Below are 24,211 nucleotides of genomic sequence, written 5' to 3'. Positions count from 1 at the left end.
CCGGACTGGCCATAGGGTAGATCGGGTATTTGCCCGGTGGGCCGGGGCCGCCTGCTCCGTGGCCTGTTGATGACCAGGCCGCACAGCGAGAGGTAAGCGGCGCCTGCGGCCTGGAGAGGGTTAACACAGGCCGTGGCCGCCGCTCACCTAGCGCTATGCGGTCAAGCCTGTGTCATCTCCGGGCTCCGGCGCAACTACAAATGCGTTAGCGGCTGATTGACTGAGCTGTGTGTGCACACAGCTCAGCCAATCAGCCGCTAAAGTCATCTGCTCGGACACTGCTCCTCCTCCTCCAACCCCTCTACTCCTATCTGCCGCGCCTACACTCCCTGTGTCTGCCCCGCCCACACCCCTGTGTCGACCCCGCCCATGCCCCTGGTGTCTGCCCCGCCCATGCCCCCAGTGTCTGCCCTGCCCATGCCCACGGTGTCTGCCCTGCCCACGCCCCTGTGTCTGCCCCGCCCACACTTTCCCAGGGAAAATTTAACACAAAATTAAAAGCTGCAGGCAGCCTGCGCCTGAGCCTCCATCCTGGTGTGAGTAAGCTCACCCTCTTTCTTGCCTCCCAGTGTATATATAAAACAAATTTAAGGGGTGCTCTATGGACTCTGATGCAAGAGGGGGGATTTGGTGATCAGAGACCCCCTTACATCAGAGTTCCCCTTTACACCAGAGTCCACAGCATTCCCCCCTAAATCAGGGTTCTCAGAACACCACTTTACATGAGATCCCCCCTTAAATAAGCGCTCCCTTTACATTAGAGTCCACAGAGCTCCCCCTTACAGTAAGTGGAAATTTTGCAGACTCTAAGGGGGGTCTGTGCGGACTCTGATGTAAGGGGGGTTTGTGCGGACTCTGATGTAAGGGGGGTCTGTGCGGACTCTGATGTAAGGGGGGTCTGTTCGGACTCTGTAAGGGGGGTCTGTGCGGATTCTGATCTAAGGGGGGTCTGTGCGGACTCTGATGTAAGGGGGGGTCTGTACGGACTCTGATGTAAGGGGGGTCTGTACGGACTCTGATGTAAGGGGGGGTCTGTGCAGACTCTGATGTAAGGGGGGTCTGTGCGGACTCTGTAAGGGGGGTCTGTGCGGACTCTGATGTAAGGGGGGTATGTGTGGACTCTGTAAGGGGGGTCTGTGCGGACTCTGTTGTAAGGGGGGTATGTGTGGACTCTGTAAGGGGGGTCTGTGCGGACTCTGATGTAAGAGGGGTTTGTGTGGACTCTGTAAGGGGGGTCTGTGTGGACTCTGATGTTAGGGAGGTCTGTGCGGACTCTGTAAGGGGGGTCTGTGCGGACTCTGTAAGGGGGGGTCTATGCGGACTCTGATGTAAGGGGGGTCTATGCGGACTCTGATGTAAGGGGGTCTGTGCGGCCTCTGATGTAAGGGAGGTCTGTGCGGACTCTGATGTAAGGGGGGTCTGTGTGGACTCTGATGTAAGGGAGGTCTGTGCGGACTCTGATGTAAGGGAGGTCTGTGCGGACTCTGATGTAAGGGGGTCTGTGCGGACTCTGATGTAAGGGAGGTCTGTGCGGACTCTGATGTAAGGGGGGTCTGTGCGGACTCTGATGTAAAGGGGGTCTGTGCGGACTCTGATGCAAGGGAGGTCTGTGCGGACTCTGATGTAAGGGAGGTCTGTGCGGACTCTGATGTAAGGGAGGTCTGTGCGGACTCTGTAAGGGGGGTCTGTGCGGACTCTGATGTAAGGGGGGTATGTGTGGACTCTGTAAGGGGGGTCTGTGCGGACTCTGATGTAAGGGGGGTATGTGTGGACTCTGTAAGGGGGGTCTGTGCGGACTCTGTTGTAAGGGGGGTATGTGTGGACTCTGTAAGGGGGGTCTGTGCGGACTCTGATGTAAGGGGGGTATGTGTGGACTCTGTAAGGGGGGTCTGTGCGGACTCTGATGTAAGGGGGGTATGTGTGGACTCTGTAAGGGGGGTCTGTGCGGACTCTGATGTAAGGGGGGTATGTGTGGACTCTGTAAGGGGGGGTCTGTGCGGACTCTGATGTTAGGGAGGTCTGTGCGGACTCTGTAAGGGGGGTCTGTGTGGACTCTGTAAGGGGGGGTCTATGCGTACTCTGATGTAAGGGGGGTATGTGTGGACTCTGTAAGGGGGGTCTGTGCGGACTCTGATGTAAGTGGGGTCTGTGCAGACTCTGATGTAAGGGGGGTCTGTGCGGACTCTGATGTAAGGGGGGTCTGTGCAGACTCTGTAAGGGGGGTCTGTGCGGACTCTGATGTAAGGGGGGTCTGTGCGGACTCTGATGTAAGGGGGGTCTGTGCGGACTCTGATGTAAGGGGGGTCTGTGCGGACTCTGTAAGGGGGGGTCTATGCGGACTCTGATGTAAGGGGGGTCTGTGCAGACTCTGTAAGGGGGGTCTGTGCGGACTCTGATGTAAGGGGGGTCTGTGCGGACTCTGATGTAAGGGGGGTCTGTGCGGACTCTGATGTAAGGGGGGTCTGTGCGGACTCTGATGTAAGGGAGGTCTGTGTGGATTCTGATGTAAGGGGGGTCTGTGCGGACTCTGATGTAAGGGGGGTCTGTGCGGACTCTGTAAGGGGGGTCTGTGCGGACTCTGTAAGGGGGGGTCTATGCGGACTCTGATGTAAGGGGGGTCTGTGCAGACTCTGTAAGGGGGGTCTGTGCGGACTCTGATGTAAGGGGGGTCTGTGCGGACTCTGATGTAAGGAGGGTCTGTGCGGACTCTGATGTAAGGGGGGTCTGTGCGGACTCTGATGTAAGGGAGGTCTGTGTGGACTCTGATGTAAGGGAGGTCTGTGTGGACTCTGATGTAAGGGGGGTCTGTGTGGACTCTGCTGTAAGGGAGGTCTGTGTGGACTCTGATGTAAGGGAGGTCTGTGTGGACTCTGATGTAAGGGAGGTCTGTGTGGACTCTGATGTAAGGGAGGTCTGTGTGGACTCTGATGTAAGGGGGGTCTGTGCGGACTCTGATGTATGTCTTAATTACTCATCCGTGATTACTTGTGACTACTCCACCACTTCAGTGACAACACCACCACATAGATCAGCCACTCACCAGATAATGGTATAAAATGCGCCTTAGGTTCATTAAGAAGGGATAACCACTCCACTTGTGGTGTTTGTCCTTGCTGTCCCCAATAAACTATGACTATGTAATATCTGTCCTCATAAAGAACAGACAGTGATCATTGCTCATTATGCTTACACTGTTTATTTTAAAATGATTAAAAAAGAGACTATAAACTCACATACTGTAGTGCCCATGAGCCGGCACCAAGCTTATCCAGCAGTTTGAATGGATGTAAGATGTCGCCGTGTGCTTTCTATGCCATCGTGTGGATCAAACCTCGCTTTCGCCCGGCCCGGAAGTGATGTAGTGTATTTTCCCAGCAGCCATCTTACATCCATTCAAACTGCTGGATTAAGCTTGGTAATCACGGATGAGTAATTAAGAGCACAGAAATAATATCTCCACAGTGGACAGTCCACACGGGATTCCCAGTGCAAATTGTCACATTGTATAATAACTGGACATTATAACATAGAATTAAATACACAGATTTTGGATGTTTATATTGGTGTTATGTTGAAGCATAGTTTGGTTTTGGTTTCATGATAAAGACTGATAGTATGTGATAACAATTATATACTATATTATATATACTATTGTGCACAATTGGTATCTTATTTTAGGAACTTATGATTAGCTCCTCCCATCCACTGGCTACTCAGGAACAATGTCCGTCCCAGGAAGTGATGTCACTAGCTTTCAGTAACCACACCCACTGGCTGATTTTAGTCTCAGAAGGACGTAGAACTGAAGTCATGTGACGGCACTGGATTCTGCAAAATAAAGGTAGAAAAGCTGGGAGTTTTTCATTTTGAGACACAAGGCTGAACGTAGCTCACATTAATGATTGCAGGGTGAGAATTTAACTTGTCGGGGTGGACTTCCACTTTAATATACATTTAATGTGTCCAAATATATTTGCAAATGCTATTGCTACCTATACATAATATTATGTAGGTCGATAGTGCTGGGCTCCAGTGCAGAGTCCCATAGCAGTTGCATGAGTTTCTAAGGCCATAGTTACATGTTATAGTTGTAGTTTTATTACATACATAAGGATGAAAAATGAGCTATTTGATTTAGTTATAGCATAACCTTATTGTTTCTTGATTAAAAAAAGTACTTATATAAAATATAATATATAGTAGAATATAAAAACAGAATTAAGAAAAACTTTATTCTTCACAGATCTGTCCATAAAGATGAGAAATCGTCTAAATTTGATGGTTCATGGTTTGTTGATTTAGCTGCTTTCCTCACAGATTTAATAAAGCAGTGCAATTATGTTTAAATGTCCAGTCTATCAACAAACAGAATTCCATAGCGGTCTGTAAGTAAACCTTTCATAAGTATTTCTGCCATCAGTTGGTTATATTCTTGTAAGCGTTTCAGTGTCTCCTTTGGTATACGCAGAGAAAATCGATTATTTCCAACCATAACAAATATGCCAACTACTTCTGCATCAATTGTAAAACCGACGATCTTTTTGGGATCCGAATCTTTTGACATATTTACTGGAGATGGTCCACTGCTGTTGGTGCAGATGTACATTTTCTGGGACATAACTGACTCAAACGTAACATGGTTTAAGCTTCTTGTTCGTAAAAACAGAAATCTTTTTGTTGGGCCTTGTATTGTGTCAAGGTTTTCATCATTGTTCTGGTCGTAGTATGTATAAAGAGAGAAGGCAATATGTGTTAAGACAATGGAGAATGAATTATTCTACTAGCATTAACTACAATGCTAACTACTAAACTACTAATCTCAAAGACACATATCAAGAACCTAATCTCACCTCTTCCAGAAATTTCACTGTCTGTGAAACACTGCACTGTGAAATGTGTTTCACTCAAAGAATGTGCTATAGATGTGCTTGCCTGTCCATCACATGCAGTCCCATCACCTATATCTGCTCTAGTACCTACATGCCATCTTACCTTGTATATGTTCTTCTATGTGCCTGAAACCCCCAAATCTCCATCCACTTCTCCTACTTCGTGGCCCTTGCTCTGGGTCTGTACTTTCAGTTATTGCTCTCCCAATGATCAATGATCCACCTGAATGGTCCCTGTTCCTGTCCCCATTCCAGCCAACTGCTGCCCTTTCCACTACTCTATGGCTCTGGGCCCTGTTCTCTCTTTGCTCCTGCATGTGTTGCTCCCTTCCCTGTTGCAGGAGAGGTTCCCCATTAATAATTTATAGACTGATATAGATAGATTTTTTTATGTTTAGATTTAGTTATAAAATTAGGGTAATATAATTAAGGAATATTATGCAGCTATAAAATATCTGACGAATGGAGGAATAAGTGCACGGTGTATAGGGAGATCTTCAACAAAATGGTGTCAGGGTAATTTTTTTATTGAATGATGGACTATAAAAAGATGGATCAATTACTTATTCCAAATTCCCTGATGAAGACACGTGACCATGACAAAGTACGTTGGACAGGCTTGGTGACGTCATTGCGCACGGGCCAGGAAGTAGCAGGAATTGCAGGATTATGTGCTGATACAAGCTGTATATCAAACAGTGATGCTTGTTTAACATTGTGATTTACCAGGGTGCACTTAGGAGATGGTGCACTGACAAATGTGAGTGTGTTTTAAAGAGTTTTTGATAAAAGTGATTATTTAAACAGTAAAACACTATGAAGTATGCCTTTGCTTGCCTTGAGTGACTGTGAGGAAGTGGATACTGAGATATCTGAAAAACAGGGAGGAGAAAAAGGCTTTAAATGACCTCTGTAATGTGCAGGTCATGTTTTTAGGGCTGGTTTACACTGCTGCGTGGTGCGAGATCGCATGTGATTCACACTGCAGTGCAAATCACATGCGATGTCCATGCAATGCGATTTCAGCCATACAGATAGTATGGCTGAAATCGCATTTGGAGTAAACTCGCACAGGACCCTTTTTTTGGTCTGCACCAGAATCAGATCGCATGGGTGTTCACACCTATGCGATCCGATTCATGTCCAAACTGACAGTTCGCAGTGCAATATGCGAGCTGAAATGGGGGTGTCATTAACAATGTATTGACACTCCCCGCAGTTCGCTTATGGCAGTGTGAACTGGCATGCGAGTCGGGTGCGATGCGGGAAACCCACAGTGGATTTGCAGGGTTCCCGCATCGCAGCAGTGTGAACTGGGTCTTAATGTGAAAGCACTTCTTGAGTGGCGTAGGAGGAGCGGAGTGTACCACTGGAGATACTTCCCCAAGTTATAAGCGAAAGTGTTATATATATATGTATATATTTCAGCACGTGGGACTGATTTTATTATTTTATTATTTATTATTTTATTATTTATTTATTTAATTCACATTATATTTTTTTGTGTAATATTGCATGAGAAATTCGATTTGTCACTTCACAATCATAGTTGAATTTTGTGTTTGTGATATACAGATATATAAAAAATTGGGTGTAGCGCTGCACTTATATATATAGAGAATCTTCTATACTCTTGCATGTGTTGCTCCCCTCTCTGTCATTTCTCTAGCGCAGCCTTTCCTAACCCTTTTAAAAGATTATATATATTTCTGCCAAGGTAAAATAATAAACACAACTTAGACTTTCAGGCAACTTAGAATTTTTAGGCAAAACCTAACTAGTTTTAAAATGCTCCCTCCCCCTCCTAACATCTATTCTGACTAATTTGTGTAAGAAAGATCTATATACTTACCTATTTTTAGGCCACTCCGTTCCAGTCACATGATCTCCCCATGTCAGCCAGCTGTGACTGCAGGGGGGAGGAGAGAATGCCTGTAAATGGCTGGTTATGCCTGAGTGTGGTGACGTCACCCATAGGCTCCGTTGGCCCATCCGTTGTCAGCACTCTCTCCTTTACCTTGCAACTGCCACTGGGTGACAGAGGGTACTTACAGAGGGTAGTCAGAATAGGTGTTGGGGGAGGGGGGGAGCATTTTAAGACTAGTTAGGTCTTTTCTGGAATTCTACCTTAACCACTTCAGCCCCAGAAGGATTTACCCCCTTAATGACCAGGCCGCAGTGTCTCGTGCACAAAATGACATACGGGTACGTCATTTCGTGCAATAGGGCCACCCTATATATGCGGTGGGCGATCCTTAAGTGGTTAAAGAGGTAGTAAACAGCAGTTGGTTAAAAAAAGAGTAACTTAAAAAAAGCAATGTCATAATGTGCTAGTATGCATCGCATACTAGCACAATATTAGAAACTTACCTTAGAACGAAGCCCTCCAGCGTTGTGCTGTCACAGCTGAGAGGGCTGACATCTTCCCCTGGTCCTCCTTCTGGGTTCACGGCCTCTGGCTACATGAGTGGCCGGAGGCGTGATGACATCACCCCCGGGCATGTGTGCGGGAGCCGCTGTTTACCTGTAGGTACAAGTGGTGTAACCGAGTTTACTACCACTTTAACACAGTTTTGTGAAAAGTAATAATGAGGTTTGAGTCTCAAAGTTGTAGGAGATATTCCATTTTTCAGAAAATAATGTTATAAGTGGGGACTGGAAATCATGGTATATTCTGATTTGTCATACGACTACAACAGATTGTCAGCTTTCCTGCCTAGGAAGATGTTGCAAACAGCTCAGACCAGTTTTCAAACACTTAAAGCTGAAATCCAGGCAAACAGCTAAATACACAGATAAAATACAATGCATTACAGAATTCTACCCCACTGCACAGTCTTGTTTAGCAGAAGAGTGGATCTGATCTTTTTTTAATCTGCTGCAGTTTCACTTTGATTTACAGGACACCTCTTCCCACCCTCGTACTGCGACTGGACAGTGACAAAAGAAGCAGCACACTCATGATCTTATCATAGTCATTATGCTTTTTTCTCCTATCAACATGGCTCCTTGCATTGTAGCCAGGGCTTTTTTTCCTCAGAGAATAGGTGCAGGTACTCCCAGTCACCCTCTTTCCCAGTCACCCCCTTTTCTCCGCCCCTACCCACCTCTGAGCACCGCCTTTTGATTCCACTCTTTACCTAGGGAATACAGAAAAGTATTCTTTTTTCGTGCAAAGTAACTTGTGTTGAATTTGCTAATGAGAGGCAGTAAAATAAGTCCCCTGCAACCAGCAACAATAGAACTCTCACAGCAACATTAGATCCCCCAGCAACAATAGATTCACCCCAGCAATAACAGATCTCCCAGTAACCAGCATAAACAGACTCTCCAGCAGCCAGCAACAATAGACCCCTACCTCCAATCAAAATTGACTCCCCAGAAACAATAGATCTATCACCAGCAGCAATAGAGCTCCCCAGCAACAATAGATCTCCCTAGTGCCAATAGTGTCCCCAGCAGCCAACATCAATAGATCCCTCAGCATATCCCAGCACCCTTGGCATATACATTCAGTGCAGGAGGTTCTGGCAATGCGTTTCCCTGTGTTCCCGCTGAAAAAAAGCCCTGATTGTAGCACACATAACTGTCTCCTTGTGCTGCTTTTATCTCCTCCTCTCTGAACTCTGCTGGACGGACTGTGCAGTAGACTGCAAGAAAATGGAACCACTGTCAACTTCAGGTACTTACACTGCCTGCAATAAATTGAATACATTTGATATTGTATTCATGAATAATGAGCTACATCAACTTGTGCCTTTTATATCTTCCTGGAGTTGGAGGCCGGGAGGCAGATTTACTAATGGATTTGAGAATTTTTACCTAAAAAATTGTGTGAGTATTAAAGTGGATATAAACCCGAATTTTTTTTTTTTTTTATATCATACTGTAGAGCAGGGATATGCAATTAGCGGACCTCCAGCTGTTGCAGAACTACAACTCTCATGAGGCATAGCAAGACTCTGACAGCCACAACCATGACACCCAGAGGCAGAGGCATGATGGGACTTGTAGTTTTGCAACAGCTGGAGGTCCACTAATTGCATATCCCTGCTGTAGAGTATAAGATTTCCTATCATTTGAGCCCAGTCTTGCCACACAGAGTTAATCCAGCTCTGAGCAATCCTATTTTATTGTTCAGTGAGATAAATCTTGACAAACTGAGAAAAACTTTGTCAAATCCTCCCCCTTGCTGTGAGTGACAGGTGATTTACATATCTCGTGCACTAGCCTAAGACATGCATTATTTTTTAAATTCTTCCCACTCCTTTCTTCAGCAGCTCTGCAAGGATTGGCTGTTCCACGCCTCAGCATGATTTGTCATGCTGAAGTCATGTGGTTATTTTCCTGTCTTTTCACTGGATGTTAGAGATCATAGCAGAAGTTCAGTGTAAGAAATACACAGGAGAAAATGCATATTGACAAGGGGAGTGTAGAGGTGGGCGGGGAGTCTACTGACATCACGACTCCACCCACCGAGCTCCAGACAACAGACCCACCCACAGAATCTGCAGTGTTTCGGGTCTCATAACAGACAGAGGGGAGACATTTGACAGGTAAAGATACATGCAGGAGACATGTATATCCTTATAGATAACCCCCATGGCAGTAGTTTAGAAAGGATGACATTAGGTTTTCATCCACTTTAACTTCAGTTATCTAATTGCATGACTAGCACATTCCTGTTCACGTTGGAAACCCAGTCATGTGCTCATTAAATAAGTAAACAGGAATAAGCTTTTCATGTGATTGAATATGTTGTGCTCACCCCTGGAGGGGCCCCTTGAAATATCCAGGTTCACCCAGAATAGTACAGAACCATAGCTCCCAACTGTCCCTGATTTCGAGGGACTGTCCCTGATTTGGAACAAAGTCCCTCTGTCCCTCTTTCCTCCTTATTTGTCCCTCATTTTGGTCTGATCTATATAGTTATATATAAAATGCACTATTTAACTTTCAAAAAGTGTTTCCCAGTGCTAAACTGTTCATCTAATTTCTAAAATACTGCATTTGTAAATGTCAAAACCCATTATAAAGTAATACTGGCTGTGGTAAAAAAAAAAAAGTACTTTTTTAAAATTCTGCTTTAAGGGGATGTGGCAGGGGGGGTGTCCTATGCCTACATACTTTTGCTAATAGGTGTCCCTCGTTAACATCTCAAAAAGTTTAAGGGATATCTTTTTACCCTTTTTTCATTCTTTGTTACATTTTAATGCTGCTGACGTCTTGCAGCCTTTATACAACCTGTATCAGTCCACAATCACTACAGTGATAATAGGCTGCATATGTTTTTTCATAGGGCATATTTCCTAATTTTTGCTGGCTGCAATTGTTTTTTGCAGGTCTTTTATTTTTTCTTTTATAGTGACAACAGTGGAAAATGCCTGGGCATCAGCACACTAGCGTTAAGATTCCTTTGATGGTGATTTACTGGCAGGATATTGTGGGACTCATTTGGGAGACAGGGGGAAGAGCGTTGTCACCCCATAACACAATGCGCCCAAACAATGAACCTTTATATCAGCATCACCAGCTGTTATTTTCATGAAGGTTAGTGTAGGAATCCTGTCTTTAGGCTTCATGCACAGTTGCTTAGTGGCTCCTGTGTGCTAAGATGTAAAATCTCTGGCATTTTTGTCACCCAGGGACTGTATATCACTTTTTTTTTTTACCAACATTTAAAATGATCTTGGACTCTTTCATTCAGTTTTGGTCTGGCGCTCCCTTCTATAATTTTGTGGTCGGACGAAGTGGAGAAGAAGCCTGGAGAAAGATGCGGGATGAGAAGAGCGGAGGAAGAAGAAGATGGAGGAAGAAGAAGATGGAGGAAGAAGAACACCGAAGGAAGACCAGAAGAAAGAAGATGAAAGAAGAAGAAATTAATAAAGGACTTGTCAAAAACCGTCTCTTGTGTTTTTTACCCTTTCTGACACTTTTTTTGTGAAATGGTAGGGGTACATTTGTACCCCATTACCAATTCACACAGAGGGGGCGGGATCTGGGGGTCCCCTTGCTAAAGGGGGCTTCCAGGTTCCGATAATCCCCCTGCCCGCAGACCCCCACAACCACCGACCAAGGGTTGTGGGGATGAGGTCCTTCTCCCCATCAACATGGGGACAAGGTGCTTTGGGGGGGCTACATCAAAGCACCCTCCCAATGTTGAGGGCATGTGACCTGGTACAGCTCAGGAGGGGGGGCGCTCTCTCGTCCCCCCTCTTTTCCTGTGGCCTGTCAGGTTGCGTGCTCGGATAAGGGTCTGGTATGGATTTTTGGGGGGACCCCATGCAATTTTTTTTTATTTTGGCGCGGGGTTCCCCTTAAAATCCATACCAGACCTGAAGGGCCTGGTATGGAATTTAGGGGGACCCCCACACATTTTTTTTTATTATGGTTCGGGGTTCCCCTGTGGGGAAATCCCATGCCGTTTTTATCAATTAATTTTTATGTGTATTGTCGGACCGGCAATTTATTAATAGCTGCGAGTAGTTTTAAATGACTTTTTTTCCTTTGAAATGTCATTTTGCTGTTAGACTGTTCAAAACACGGGAAACATGCACCCCTTTACAGGCATACTATAGACACCCCCCAGGTACGAAATTTAAAGGAATATTACACTTTTATTGTTCCACTTTAAGCATTTTTAAAAACCACTGCATCTGAAAAAATTGCCGTTTTTAAAACTTCTTTTTGCATTGATACATGTCCCCTGGGGCAGGACCCAGGTCCCCAAACACTTTTTATGGCAATAACTTGCATATAAGCCTTTAAAATGAGCACTTTTGATTATTCATGTCCGTGTCCCATAGACTTTAACGGTGTTCGCGTGTTCGAACAAATTTTTTGCCTGTTCGCAAGTTCTGCTGCGAACCGAACCAGGGGGTGTTCGGCTCATCCCTACTCTCAAGTATGAAACCCTAATGGTAGAACTGGAGACCTAAATTACAGCGGGGAATTCCATCAGTTTTCTCCTGTGTTGCACTGAGCGATCCATCCTCTTTACCCCCTAGCTTCTTCGCAATTTTTATTTCAAGTGCAAGTAGCCCTAAAGAGGAATCTTTCCCAAAATAAACTGGTAGATGGCAACAGAATAGTCACCAGTATTCCTGTAATCTCCATGCAGCTGATATTTTTTTCTTTTACTGACTTACAATGTATTGTCCTGCATTTTGTCCCTGGGTGGAGGTGGCCATCTCCGAAGAGGCAAAGCTTTCATTTAAAAGAGAAGTATGGGTTTTTTTTTTAGAATGATACTTACCTGGGTGGATGCAGCCGAGTGCCTGTCCAGGCATGAGCCGAGTGCCAGTCCAGGCATGTAGGTGGATCCCGACCATATGGTTGCGATCTTTCCCCAGCCTGGGCTGGTTCTGTGACATCAGCCCACAGCGGGCTTCAGCAGCTGAAAATGGGTCACAGGAGTGCAGAAAGGACTGCACTCCTGTGATCCACAGGAGAATTACAGCCAGAGGAGCTTTGGCTGCACTCCTTTAATAGATCGAAAGGGCATCTGTCCGATGATTACTTAACTGGTTAGTTAAAGATGCCACTGACTAAGATGTTCAGACTACAACAAATTCTACATTATTTAAGATCACTGCAGAGAAGTACTAATGACATTGTGGTGCATACCCTTTATGAAAACTGATGTTCGCAAAGGACTTCCCAGCGTCGTGGCATCTCTGCTTTATATAAACTGCTAGTAACTTTGCTAAATCATCTTATAAGGTAGCCTGGGAAAAGATGCTATCAAGATCAATGACAAGGATTGGAATAAATAGGTGTAACGCAGAGGTTTTTGCCACCTAAGTTACTATGTAAATAATGTGATATTCTTTAAGTGAGAGTTTGGCTCCCTCAAGTGTCCTTTCTATTTAATGCTATTAAGACTTTTGTTTGGCTTCTGCAAAGCCACGCTCCAATGCATTGTGGGAGATGTAGTGAATGAGGAAGTGACTCGTGCTAAATCTCAGTCTGCAAACTACTGACCCACAATGCCCAGTTCACCTACCCACAAGCCCAAGTCACAGAACAGCCTGCTGGGTAGGCAGATAAAAGGGACAGGCATGGCATGTTTCCAGCCTCTTGGGACGCCATTGAAATCCTGCCTGCAGGGAAGTCTGCGTGTGATGGACAGACTGCGGCCTTGAAGGCGCGGAGCGATATTGTTTGGCCTCTGAGGAGCTCCAGAGCACAGTCAGCTGGACCAGTGTGCAGATGGACCAGAGAATCCAAGATTTCTAAAGGATTCCTGCATTACAGTTACATCAGCCATCAGTAGGTGTGACGACGCCAGCTTGGATCGGACTGAGATACCAGGAGAAGAGCCTTGCAAGCATCTGGACCTGGTGTGGTGAGCGGGCACTTGCCTTAATCAATATAGTGCACTGTTGCTGTTTAAACTAGTTCCAGACTGTTGCTGGGATCTGTAGTCCCACAGAAGTGATTTCACTTAGACATAGACTGTGTATAGTGGAACTTCAGGGTTGTTTTCCCCTGTACTGCAAAGTTAATATTGAGTTACAACCCTTATTAAAGAAGAAGTTCTACAGGTGTCTTCTATGTGCAAACCCTCAGTTACCAGCACGTCCTTTCCATTATAATTTGCTATCTACTTGTTTCTTACCCAGATTTACAAACACTGCAGTCTAAAATAATTAAGCTAGCTGAAGAGGAAGAAGACAAGAGACTTTGTCATTTTCTATACAACATCACAACTTTGGGTTTGCAGCGTGAACAGTGTATTGCAATCTAGGGGGAGCCCTTGAGTACATGATATGGACAAATGTACTGTATTTCACTGCTGCATTGTACTTAATATTTTGCTGCAGGTTTGGTGGGTTCTCTGAGGTTGGAGTGGGAAGGTGCTCAATATCAGGGCTTTATCATATTGAGCACAAGTCCCACTCTTTTGTCTGTCTGCATATACTCCTCAGGTGACCATTGAGTTTTGGTTTTCACATACACCTTGATTGTTGTTACTTTCATTCTTTATATTGGAATTACCCCTGTTTCTAATGTGTTAAACAAGTTTCTTTCAGTAAACTGTTTATGTGGTTAATTTACAATTTGTGTGAGACTCTATTACTACAGCTGGTGGAGTGATGAAGACCAGATGTGACTGTAAATATACAGTACAGTGTGTTATTACTGTGTTTCTCTTTACCATTGGGACTTACATTAACATTGCTATACAGTTGTGCCAAGGGGGTTGAGCCATTATCTGGGGTTGAGAGGCAGACTGCAGGCCCAATCAATCATCAGCAGGTCCTTAGGGGGTCAGTGCTACATAGGTTTCTAGGATTTATAAGGACATACTTAATGTCAACTTTATGGAAGCAAACTTTAAAATTCGGTCACACTGGTACACAAACTGTCCAAGATGTACCCTGACTCCTCTCTGTTATGTTTTTGAGGATGCGGTCAGATGAGAACTATGTTTCACAGGTAGATGGTAGACTTGTCCCAAAGTTACTATGATAAATGTGGTCAAAATCCCACTTACGGCACTCTTAAATCAACCTGTAAACAGTTTCTGTATGTTTCTGGCAGCAAAAAACTGAGATACATCCTGAAAAAGCCCCATAGTAGATAATAATGTATCTAAAAGCAAACTTAATTGGTTAATGGTGCACTAGAAAAAATCGCCAGTGTGTTTCATGACAAACAGTGATGTTTTAAGAGCACCTGGACATCATGGATACAATATTTACAACCTTCGTTGTGACATCTTTCTAATTAATCTTACCCATTCCTTTTCTTTTCCTGCCTTCTTTACCCTTTTTTTCTGCTTTTACCTTTTCCAACTACCTCCCTGAGTAGGAAGCATATCTCATTATTCCCCAAGAATGGGGGGGTTCTGTTGTTTTCTATCAGGTTGTGTTGAAACATTCTGAAGGGAACTCGAGACTAAGGCAGCAACGCATCGGATGTATATAAACGGACTACTGACTCTTTCTGTTGAAGATTCTTCCTTGATTGCTTTATTACTCTCCTTAACCAAGTGTCTTTATATGCTCTTATAATGGGGGCACTTGGTCAAAAGTAGTCCACCTGATGGTATACCTGAGAGTTACCCTATCTTTGAGCCTGGCTGAATAAGAATGGTCTCCATAACATATATGAATAATTTTATGTTGTACTCCCATTTCCCTTATATGATAGTTTGAGCTACGTTCGACTTACCATTTGTCCATACCCTTGTATTTCTTACTTTAGAAAAAATAAATAAAAATCTATTGAAAAGAGAAGAGACAGGGCTTTGCTTCCTCATGTCAGAGCCTCCAGCAAGGAGAATAATGAGCAGCAGATTGACTTAAAGCAGAACTCCGGGATTTTCAAAAAATCCCCCATTAGTACACCCTCTCCCCCCAATACAAAACACTAAACAGTTATTACATTTGTGAAATTTCTTACCGTTTAGGAGATATGTCTCCTAAATGATTACATTTTCAGGAAGTCAGCTCTATGATTCAAAAAATGCAGCCTGTATTCTGGCAGGGAGGAGGTGTTAGAACAGTGATTGCATCGTATCTTCTTCTCCCTCTCTAAACTGTAATCAGCCTACATTTCCCATGAATCCTTGGGATGTGAGTGAATGTGGGAGGTACACAAGGCTTGTACATGTAAATGTGAACTCGCCTGCTACAACATAAATCACACCCCTCATTCTGCAGCCAGCAAGCCATACATAACACACGGTATTAAGGGTAGCAGCCTTATAAATGCAAACCAGTGCTCCATGTCAGTGTCCACCAGAGCCAAATGTCAGGGATCACCAAAGCCGAATGTCAGGGACCACCAGTGCCGAATGTCAGGGACCACCACCAGAGCCGAATGTCAGGGACCACCAGTGCCGAATGTCAGGGACCACCACCACCAGAGCCAAATGTCAGGGACCACCACCAGAGCCAAATGTCAGGGACCACCACCAGTGCCGAATGCCAGGGACCACCAGAGCCAAATGTCAGGGACCACTACCAGTGCCGAATGTTAGGGAACCACCAGAGCCAAATGTCAGGGACCACCACCAGTGCCGAATGTCAGGGAACACCACCAGTGCCGAATGTCAGGGACCACCACCAGTGCCGAATGTCAGGGAACACCACCAGTGCCGAATGTCAGGGACCACCACCAGTGCCGAATGCCAGGGACCAGTGCCGAATGCCAGGGACCACCAGAGCCAAATGTCAGGGACCACAACCAGTGCCGAATGTCAGGGACCACCATAGCCAAATGTCAGGGACCACCACCAGTGCCGAATGATAGGGGACCACCAGAGCCAAATGTCAGCGACCACACCAGTGCCAAATGTCAGGGACCACACCAGTGCCAAATGTCAGGGACCACCAGAGCCAAATGTCAAGGACCACCACCAGTGCCGAATGTCAGGGACCACCACCAGTGCCAAATGTCAGGGACCACCACCAGTGCCAAATGTCAGGGACCACCACCAGTGCCGAATGTCAGGGACCACCAGAGCCAAATGTCAGGGACCACCACCAGTACCGAATGTCAGGGACCACCACCAGTGCCGAATGTCAGGGACCACCACCAGTGCCGAATGTCAGGGACCACCACCACCAGAGCCAAATGTCATTGACCACCACCAGAGCCAAATGTAAGGGACCACCACCAGTGCCGAATGCCAGGGACCACCAGAGCCAAATGTCAGGGACCACCACCAGTGCTGAATGTTAGGGAACCACCAGAGCCAAATGTCAGGGACCACCACCAGTGCCGAATGTCAGGGAACACCACCAGTTCCGAATGTCAGGGACCACCACCAGTGCTGAATGCCAGGGACCACCAGAGCCAAATGTCAGGGACCACCACCAGTGCCGAATGTCAGGGACCACCAGAGCCAAATGTCAGGGACCACCACCAGTGCTGAATGTCAGGGACCACCAGAGCCGAATGACAGGGACCACCACCAGTGCCGAATGTCAGGGACCACCACCAGTGCTGAATGCCAGGGACAACCACCAGTGCCAAATACCAGGGACCACCACCAGTGTCGAATGTCAGGGACCACCACCAGTGCCAAATGCCAGTGACCACCACCAGTGTCGAATGTCAGGGACCACAAGTGCAGCATGTCTGTCCCACCAGTGCAGCTTGTCAGGGAGCACCAGTGCAGAGCGGGGATTATTATTAGAAATCGCTTGTATGACACAGAGGGGATGTCTGCTGTGTCAGGCAGGGGCGGACTGACCATTGAGCCATTCGGGCACTGCCCGAGGGCCCTGGGTCACTAGGGGGCCCCATCAGGGTTGCCAGCCTGAGTAAAACCAGGGACAGTATGTATAAATCTGTGTTTTTTTTTACATCTGTCTGTGTATACTGTGTATATATGTATGTGTATACTGTGTGATTGTATACTGTGTGTGTGTATACTGTGTGGCCCCATAATCTCTGATTGCCTGGGGGCCCCATAATCTCCTATTGCCCGGGGGCCCCATAATCTCCTATTGCCCGGGGGCCCCATGAGTTATCAGTCCGCCCCTGGTGTCAGGTATAGTATATCAGAACACCGAGCGCTGATGTCCCGCCTTCCTCCAGTATTATGACTGACAGCGCACTGTGCCAATACCGGAGGAAGGCAGGACATCAGCGTTCGTGTTCTGATATACTATACCTGACACAGCGGACATCCCCGCTGTGTCATACAAGTAATTTCTAATAATAATCCCCGCTCTGCACGGAGATAGCAGGCGGGGACAGTGGAGAGGTGGATTGCTGGCAGGGAGGAGGGAGGAGAGAGGAGAAGGAGGACACCCCATCCATGGGCGGCACAGAGCGGGGGCTGGGAGACCCCTTCCGCCCACAGTATATCTGCTTCCTCCCTGCTCTTTCAGAGGACTACAACGGGGCGTGCCAGACCGCTGGCTGAGCTCAGGAGAGGGATAGCAGCCAGTGGTCTTACAAACAGGATGTCAGCAGGCAATAACAGTTTTTCAGCAAGTAGTTCAGCAGCCTATTACAGAGGAACTACAGAGCTCAGAAGAACATGGATGGCAAAGCTGGTATAGGTAGGAGATCAGCAACAAAGACCTGGAAAAAAATTGTCCGGAGTTCTGCTTTAACCAAATCCCACCCCAAAGCTTCTGAGACTAGCAGTCAGAAGCAGCAGTGCCTTAGATCTCATAATGAAGATATACAGCTATGAGGCTGTATGAACAGGCGTGCCTAGGCACACTCACATACTAGAAGGTGCACTGCTATTTTTCATTGGGAATTTTAAGTACCGTATTTATCGGCGTATAACCAGCACCCCAAGTTTAGGAGAGAATTTTAAGGAAAAAAACTTTTAGGAGGAATGTTTAAGGGAAAAAAACTTACATTTAAATGCCCATTAATGCAGCCTTATCAGTGTCCATCTGCAGCCTTGTCCATCATTGCAGAATGACCAGTGTCCATCTGCAGCCTTGCCCAGTGTCATTTGCAGTCTTGTCAGTGTCATTTGCAGTCTTGTCAGTGTCATTGCAGCCTTGCCCAGTGTCATTGCAGCCTTGCCCAGTGTCATTTGCAGCCTTGTCAGTGTCATTGCAGCCTTGCCCAGTGTCATTTACAGCCTTGTCAGTGTCATTGCAATCTTGCCCAGTGTCATTTGCAACCTTGCCAGTGTGGTTGTTTAAAATTGGCGCCGCCAAGATACACAGAGCCGAATGTCCTGTGTATCCCAGCTCCTCTCAGCCCAGTCCCGCCCCTTGGCCCGGCTCCTATGATGGACATAACACAGGTCCAATGGAGGAGCCGAGCCTAGCAGAGTACACTCGTTCCTCTCCCCTCACAATCAGCGGGGATCGGCGTATAACACGCACCCACGATTTTCCCGATTTTAAGGGGAAAAAAGTGCGTGTTATACGCCGATACGGTACATTTTTTTTAGGATAGTGTTTAGGCACAATTACTTTTTCAATATGTTCTTTATAACATAGCACATTTTCACTTTTTGAGTTCAGTTTCACTTTAAGAAAGCAGATTGTTTGGCAGTTGGAACATGCAATCATCTGTATCCATGGATAGAAAAGGCTGTTAAGACTCACCTCTAGTATCAGTTCTCCATTACTGCAGGAGAGGTAAAGGTTTGTTCCATTGATTTTCAAAGTAACTGGCACTTTGTCTGTATCGGATTCTGTACTATACTTTGTAATTACAAATCTTGCTAAATATGTAAAAAACAAATGCACAAAAATGTTAAATTCTTTATGATCTATATATGATCTATATATTAGTATCTGCAATTACTTTGAAACATTTGCTACTGTGAGCACCGGAAATTAAAAATGTGAAATCATTGGCAAAGTGCATTAGAGATCTGTTGATTTTCAATGTCCCATAACAGGGTGACAGTGCTGTTCTTTCTGCAGTGAAATTAAAGCCCAACTCCAGCTAAAACTTAAAAAAAAAACAGTTACATCAATATATAAGAAAATACAAACCATTAGTAAAGTAAATTGACTAAATATAAAACAAATTTATTAGTCTTACTTTACTAATGATAACATTCCCTCCATATATGTGTTCAGGGGCGCATTTTCTCAAGATTTTGGATCCACATCTTTGTGTTTTGTACATATTATAGATCAACCTTTTTCAACCAGACTGCCTTCAGCTTTTATTCAGGGGTGCCTTGGCAAAAATGCCTAAAACTTTCCCCAAAATTGTTTACAAACCAGTGGGTGGACCAGGCCTGCGATTTAGTTACACTGTTTGGTGGATTTACTAACAGCAAATAGACAGTGCCCTTTGCAAGTGCAGTTACACTTATTTTTCTCTGAGCTTAGTAAATGTGGTAAAAAAACTCTGCTGATTTCCATCATCCAATCATATGCAAACAAAAATTTCATTTGTTCCTTGCACCTGATTGGGTATTCTTTACAAAGTGAAGCTTTACCACATTTACATATACTAAGGAAGATAAGTGCAACTGCACTTGCAAAGAACACGCAGTCTATTTGTAAAAGAAAATACACCCCAAAGCCACAGGTTTTCTTTGTGCACCATTATAAGCTTCCAGCTGTCAGCATCTTAACAATCAATGATGTCATTGGTTGGTAAGGAGGACATTGGGCCCCTGCACAGCACCCTTGTTTGCCCCTCCCCTGCTCCTGCCAGCACTGGGATCACATGAGGTGAGTTAGGCCGGGTTCTCATACATACGAATTGGATGTGGCTTTCCCCACATCCAATTTGCATGACAGGAGAGAATGCCCGTCTCTCAATGGAGCCAGATCATACATCTCCAGGGCGACTATGGTCAGCATTTGGAAAATGGTCCTGTTCGTCTTTGGTTCTGATTCAGGTGCGGATTTATGCAAAAATGCGGACCTGATTCTCACCTGAATCGAAAAGGGACGCATCAGACCCCCTGCTGTGAGCCGTGTCTGCAGCATATGTGAACCCAGCCTGAGGGAGGGAAACAGAGGGAGAAGAGGAACATTGGAAAACTCTTACATGGTGTCCTATATGTGTGGATGTTGTTGTGTTATGTAAAACTGTTAGTTTTTTTTACATTTTAGAATAGGGTACCTCAAGATTGTGCAGAATTTTAAAGGGTGCCTTGGCTGAAAAAAGGTTGAGAAACACTGATCTAGACCACAAATATCTCTTTAGCTGTTATAGCACTGAACACTAAGGACCCGTTTACACTTCTCTGATACACTGCATTGCCGTTTGCAATCACCAGCAAGATGTATTGATCCTTGCCGGCAGCTCACAAACTCTTGTGTGAATATAGCCTTAAAGTACAAGTCCAGGCTCTAACTAACTAGAAGTAAAAAAAAAAAAAAAACAACCCTCCTTCCTTACTCCTATTCTAACTACCCTATAGAAATAAGATGCTTATACTTACCTATTCTCAGGGATTTCTGGTCCAGTCACACGATCCGCTCCCAGTGGCGGCTTCAGGGGAGAGGAGGGACAGCCGAAAATAAATGCCCCATAGTAAGCCTTTGGGTGACATCACTGTCCAGGCATTCCAGCCATTGTTGGTGATCTCTCCTCTCCCCTGAAGCCGGCCGCTAGGGAGATCATATGAGTGGACATATGAGTCGGATTTTCCGACACACAAAGTTTGAGAGCTTGCTATAAAATTTTCCGACAACAAAATCCGTTGTCGGAATTTCCGATCGCACAAAGTGCCACGCATGCTCAGAATAAATAAAGAGATGAAAGCTATTGGCTACTGCCCTGTTTATAGTCCCGACGTACGTGTTTTACGTCACCGCGTTCAGAACGATCGGATTTTCCGACAACTTTGTGTGACCGTGTGTATGCAAGACAAGTTTGAGCCAACATCCATGGGAAAAAATCCATGGATTTTGTTGTCGGAATGTCCGATCAATGTCCGACCGTGTGTACAGGGCATTAGAATAGGTAAGTATACACATCTTTCTTCTACAGGGTAGTTAGAATAGGAGCCATTTAGGGTTAGTTCGTTAGAGCCGGAGCGTCCACTTCATTGCAATGCACCAGAATACTAAAGTATGAGGGCCTGTTCACACTTGTTCTTTGTGACAATGTGCCTTACTGCAAAGCACCTGCTCTATGTGCGGTGTCATTCTAGTCACCCCACCCATTGTACACTAGAGTCCCCCACAACACATACACCATGTGTTATGAGGCTCTGTGTTTTTAAAAAAGGTTGTATATTTTTTTTTCATCCAAGCCATAACTTATGGTCATGAATTCACTGCAACTTAACGTTTAAACCCCCTTCACACCTGAGCGACTTTCTGCTTGAAGCTTGTAGCTCTAAAACTCTCAACAAGCCAAATCCCATTCACTTCAATGGCCCTTGTTCACATATGAGTGTTCTGTCACCTGAAACAAAATGCCTGAAGCTCAAAAAAAAAGTACATGAGCTTCTTTTTGGCAGATTATAAGCAATTTTGGCCCCATAGTTTTCTGCTCAAATAGCAGCTCTCCACCCCTAATTTCCTCTCCCTCTCCTGCTCTGAATGTCTTTATGGACCTTGCTTTGTGCACTGAATGCGCAATAATGTTAAAACCCCCAAACTGTTCCCACAAAGTTGGGGAGCATGAAATTGTCCAAAATCTCTTTGGACCAGTGCACAAAGCAAGGTCCATTAAGACATGGATGAGCGAGTTTAGGGTGGAGGAACTTGACTGGCCTGCACAGAGTTCTGACCTCAACCTGATAGAACACCTTTGGGATGAATTAGAGCGGAGACTGTGAGCCTTCTTGTCCAACATCAGTGCCTGACCTCACAAATGTGCTTCTGGAAGAATGGTCAAACATTCCCATAGACACACTCCTAAACCTAGTGGACAGCCCTCCCAGAAGAGTTGAAGCTGTTATAGCTACAAAGGGTGGGCCAACTCAATATTGAATCCTATGGAATGGGAAGACTGGGATGCTATTAACGTTTATGTGCGTGTAAAGGCAGGCGTCCCAATACTATTGGTAATATAGTGTATTTATTTACACAAATGTTTTGCCTTTTTCTGTATTAACTTGAATAGGTCGTTTTACAATTTGAGGGTTTACATTAGGGTTGCCACCTGTCTGGGATTCACACTTACTTTGATCCTTCCTGCGATCGATCGATCCTTCCTGCGATCGATTGACTGATCCTCCCTTACATTAATCCTTTCTGTGATCGATCAAACTATCCTTCCTGCAACCGACTGATCCTTCTTTCGATCGACTGATGCTTCCTGCGATCGACCGATCCTTCCTGTGATTGATCAACTTATCCTTTCTTATTCTGATCCTTCCTGTGATTGACAGGCCAATCCTTCCTGTGTTTGATCAACCGATCCTTCCTTACTTTGATCCTTCCTGCGATCGATCGATCCTTCCTGCGATTGATCGACTGATCCTTCCTTACATTAATCCTTCCTGTGATTGATCAAACTATCCTTCCTGCGATCAACTGACTGATCCTTCTTTCGATCAACCGATGCTTTCTGCAATCGATTGATTCATCCTTTGACAAATTTTTTATTCTTTTTTCAATCGACCAATGCTTCCTGCGACTGATAGACTGATCCTTCCTGCGATAGACTGATCCTTCCTGTGATTGATCAGCTGATCCTTCCTTACTTTGATCCTTCCTGTGATCGACCGGCCGATCCTTCCTGCGATCATTCCACCGATCCTTCCTGTTATTGATCAACTGATCCTTCCTTACTTTGATCCTTTCTGCGATCGACTGGCTGCTCCTTCCTGCGATCGATCAACCAATCCTTCCTGCTATTGACTGATCACTCCTTTCCTTTCTGTGATCGATCGACGATCCTTACTGCGATTGACCAACCGATACTTCCTGTGATCAAACTATCCTTCCTGCGATCGACCGACTGATCTTTCTTTCGATCAACCGATGCTTTCTGTGATCAATTGATCATTCCTTTTATCGACCAACGCTTCCTGCGATCGATCGTCTGATCCTTCCTGCGATCAACCGATCCTTATTGTGTTTGATCAACTGGTCCTTCCTTACTTTGATCCTTTCTACGATCGACAGGCCGCTCCTTCCTGCGATCGATCAACCAATCCTTCCTGTGATTGATCGATCCTTCCTTTCTTTCTGTGATCGATCAAAGGAAGCTGGCAGTGCTGCGGGGGAAAGGGGCACACAGGGGGGCCCAAACAGCAGATGGAAGGGGCACATGTGCTAGAACCAATCCCCCTGCAGTGCAGCCGGAGGGAGAAAGAGTAGGAGAAGCTGGCAGTACTGCAGGAGAGGCAGAAGAGGATTGGTGTCTGCAATAAGACAGTACAGCTGGCCCTCCTGCTCAGCAGGTTCCTGGGCCCCCCTTTTAAACTGATACGGCCCGGGACAGGAGGGCTGGCTGTACTGCCTTATCAGTGGCCCTGACTGCTGGGAAAAGGTATTTAGAGATTATATTGCTGAAAAACAAACACACATTGCCCCATAAGAGAACCTATCGTGGGAATTTATTGTGGAGACTTTACAACCACTTTATATCTTTAGAACCACTTTAATTTCATATTTTAAAGCAATTAAAAGAAAAAAGAAACTGACCTCCTTCTGGATTTTGTTTCGGCAAGGCCATCAGTCCAGATGAGGGGTTATAAAATATCCATTTGCTTCCATCATCATGAATTTGAGATGTTTGACTGGTTCCTATTTTATAGACTTCCCCTTTAGTTAATAGAGATTCTTCTTCGCCTCGGTCTCGCCTATAATATCTTCTATCTAAATTGAAATGAGCAAGAAACAGTGGTCATTTAGGTAAATATTCTCTTAATACATACTGTACATGCAATAGTTATAGTACTCAGTTTAATAATACCACATTATGATGGCATATTTTTAGTAACAAATTTATAA

At 45.2% G+C, this 24,211-nt stretch overlaps 1 protein-coding gene across 1 annotated transcript in view; it reads right to left on the bottom strand.

Annotated features, from left to right (window-relative positions):
- Positions 1-4,075: 4,075 nt before the first annotated feature.
- The window catches only part of LOC141134662 (interleukin-1 beta-like), a 37,617-nt gene continuing 17,481 nt past the window's right edge, over positions 4,076-24,211 (bottom strand). The window contains exons 3-5 of the mRNA XM_073624105.1: positions 23,903-24,076; positions 18,932-19,050; positions 4,076-4,714 (exon numbers count right to left, since the gene is read on the bottom strand). Coding sequence (XP_073480206.1) covers positions 4,343-4,714; positions 18,932-19,050; positions 23,903-24,076 — 665 coding nt within the window. The 3' untranslated portion in view covers positions 4,076-4,342. The remainder of the gene's footprint in view (positions 4,715-18,931; positions 19,051-23,902; positions 24,077-24,211) is intronic.

This window comes from Aquarana catesbeiana, linkage group LG03 (assembly GCF_042186555.1).
Source record: "Aquarana catesbeiana isolate 2022-GZ linkage group LG03, ASM4218655v1, whole genome shotgun sequence".
In the NCBI taxonomy this organism is placed as follows: domain Eukaryota; kingdom Metazoa; phylum Chordata; class Amphibia; order Anura; family Ranidae; genus Aquarana; species Aquarana catesbeiana.
The sequence above is the reverse complement of the archived record's forward strand: the minus strand, read 5'-3'. Positions and strand labels throughout refer to the sequence as shown.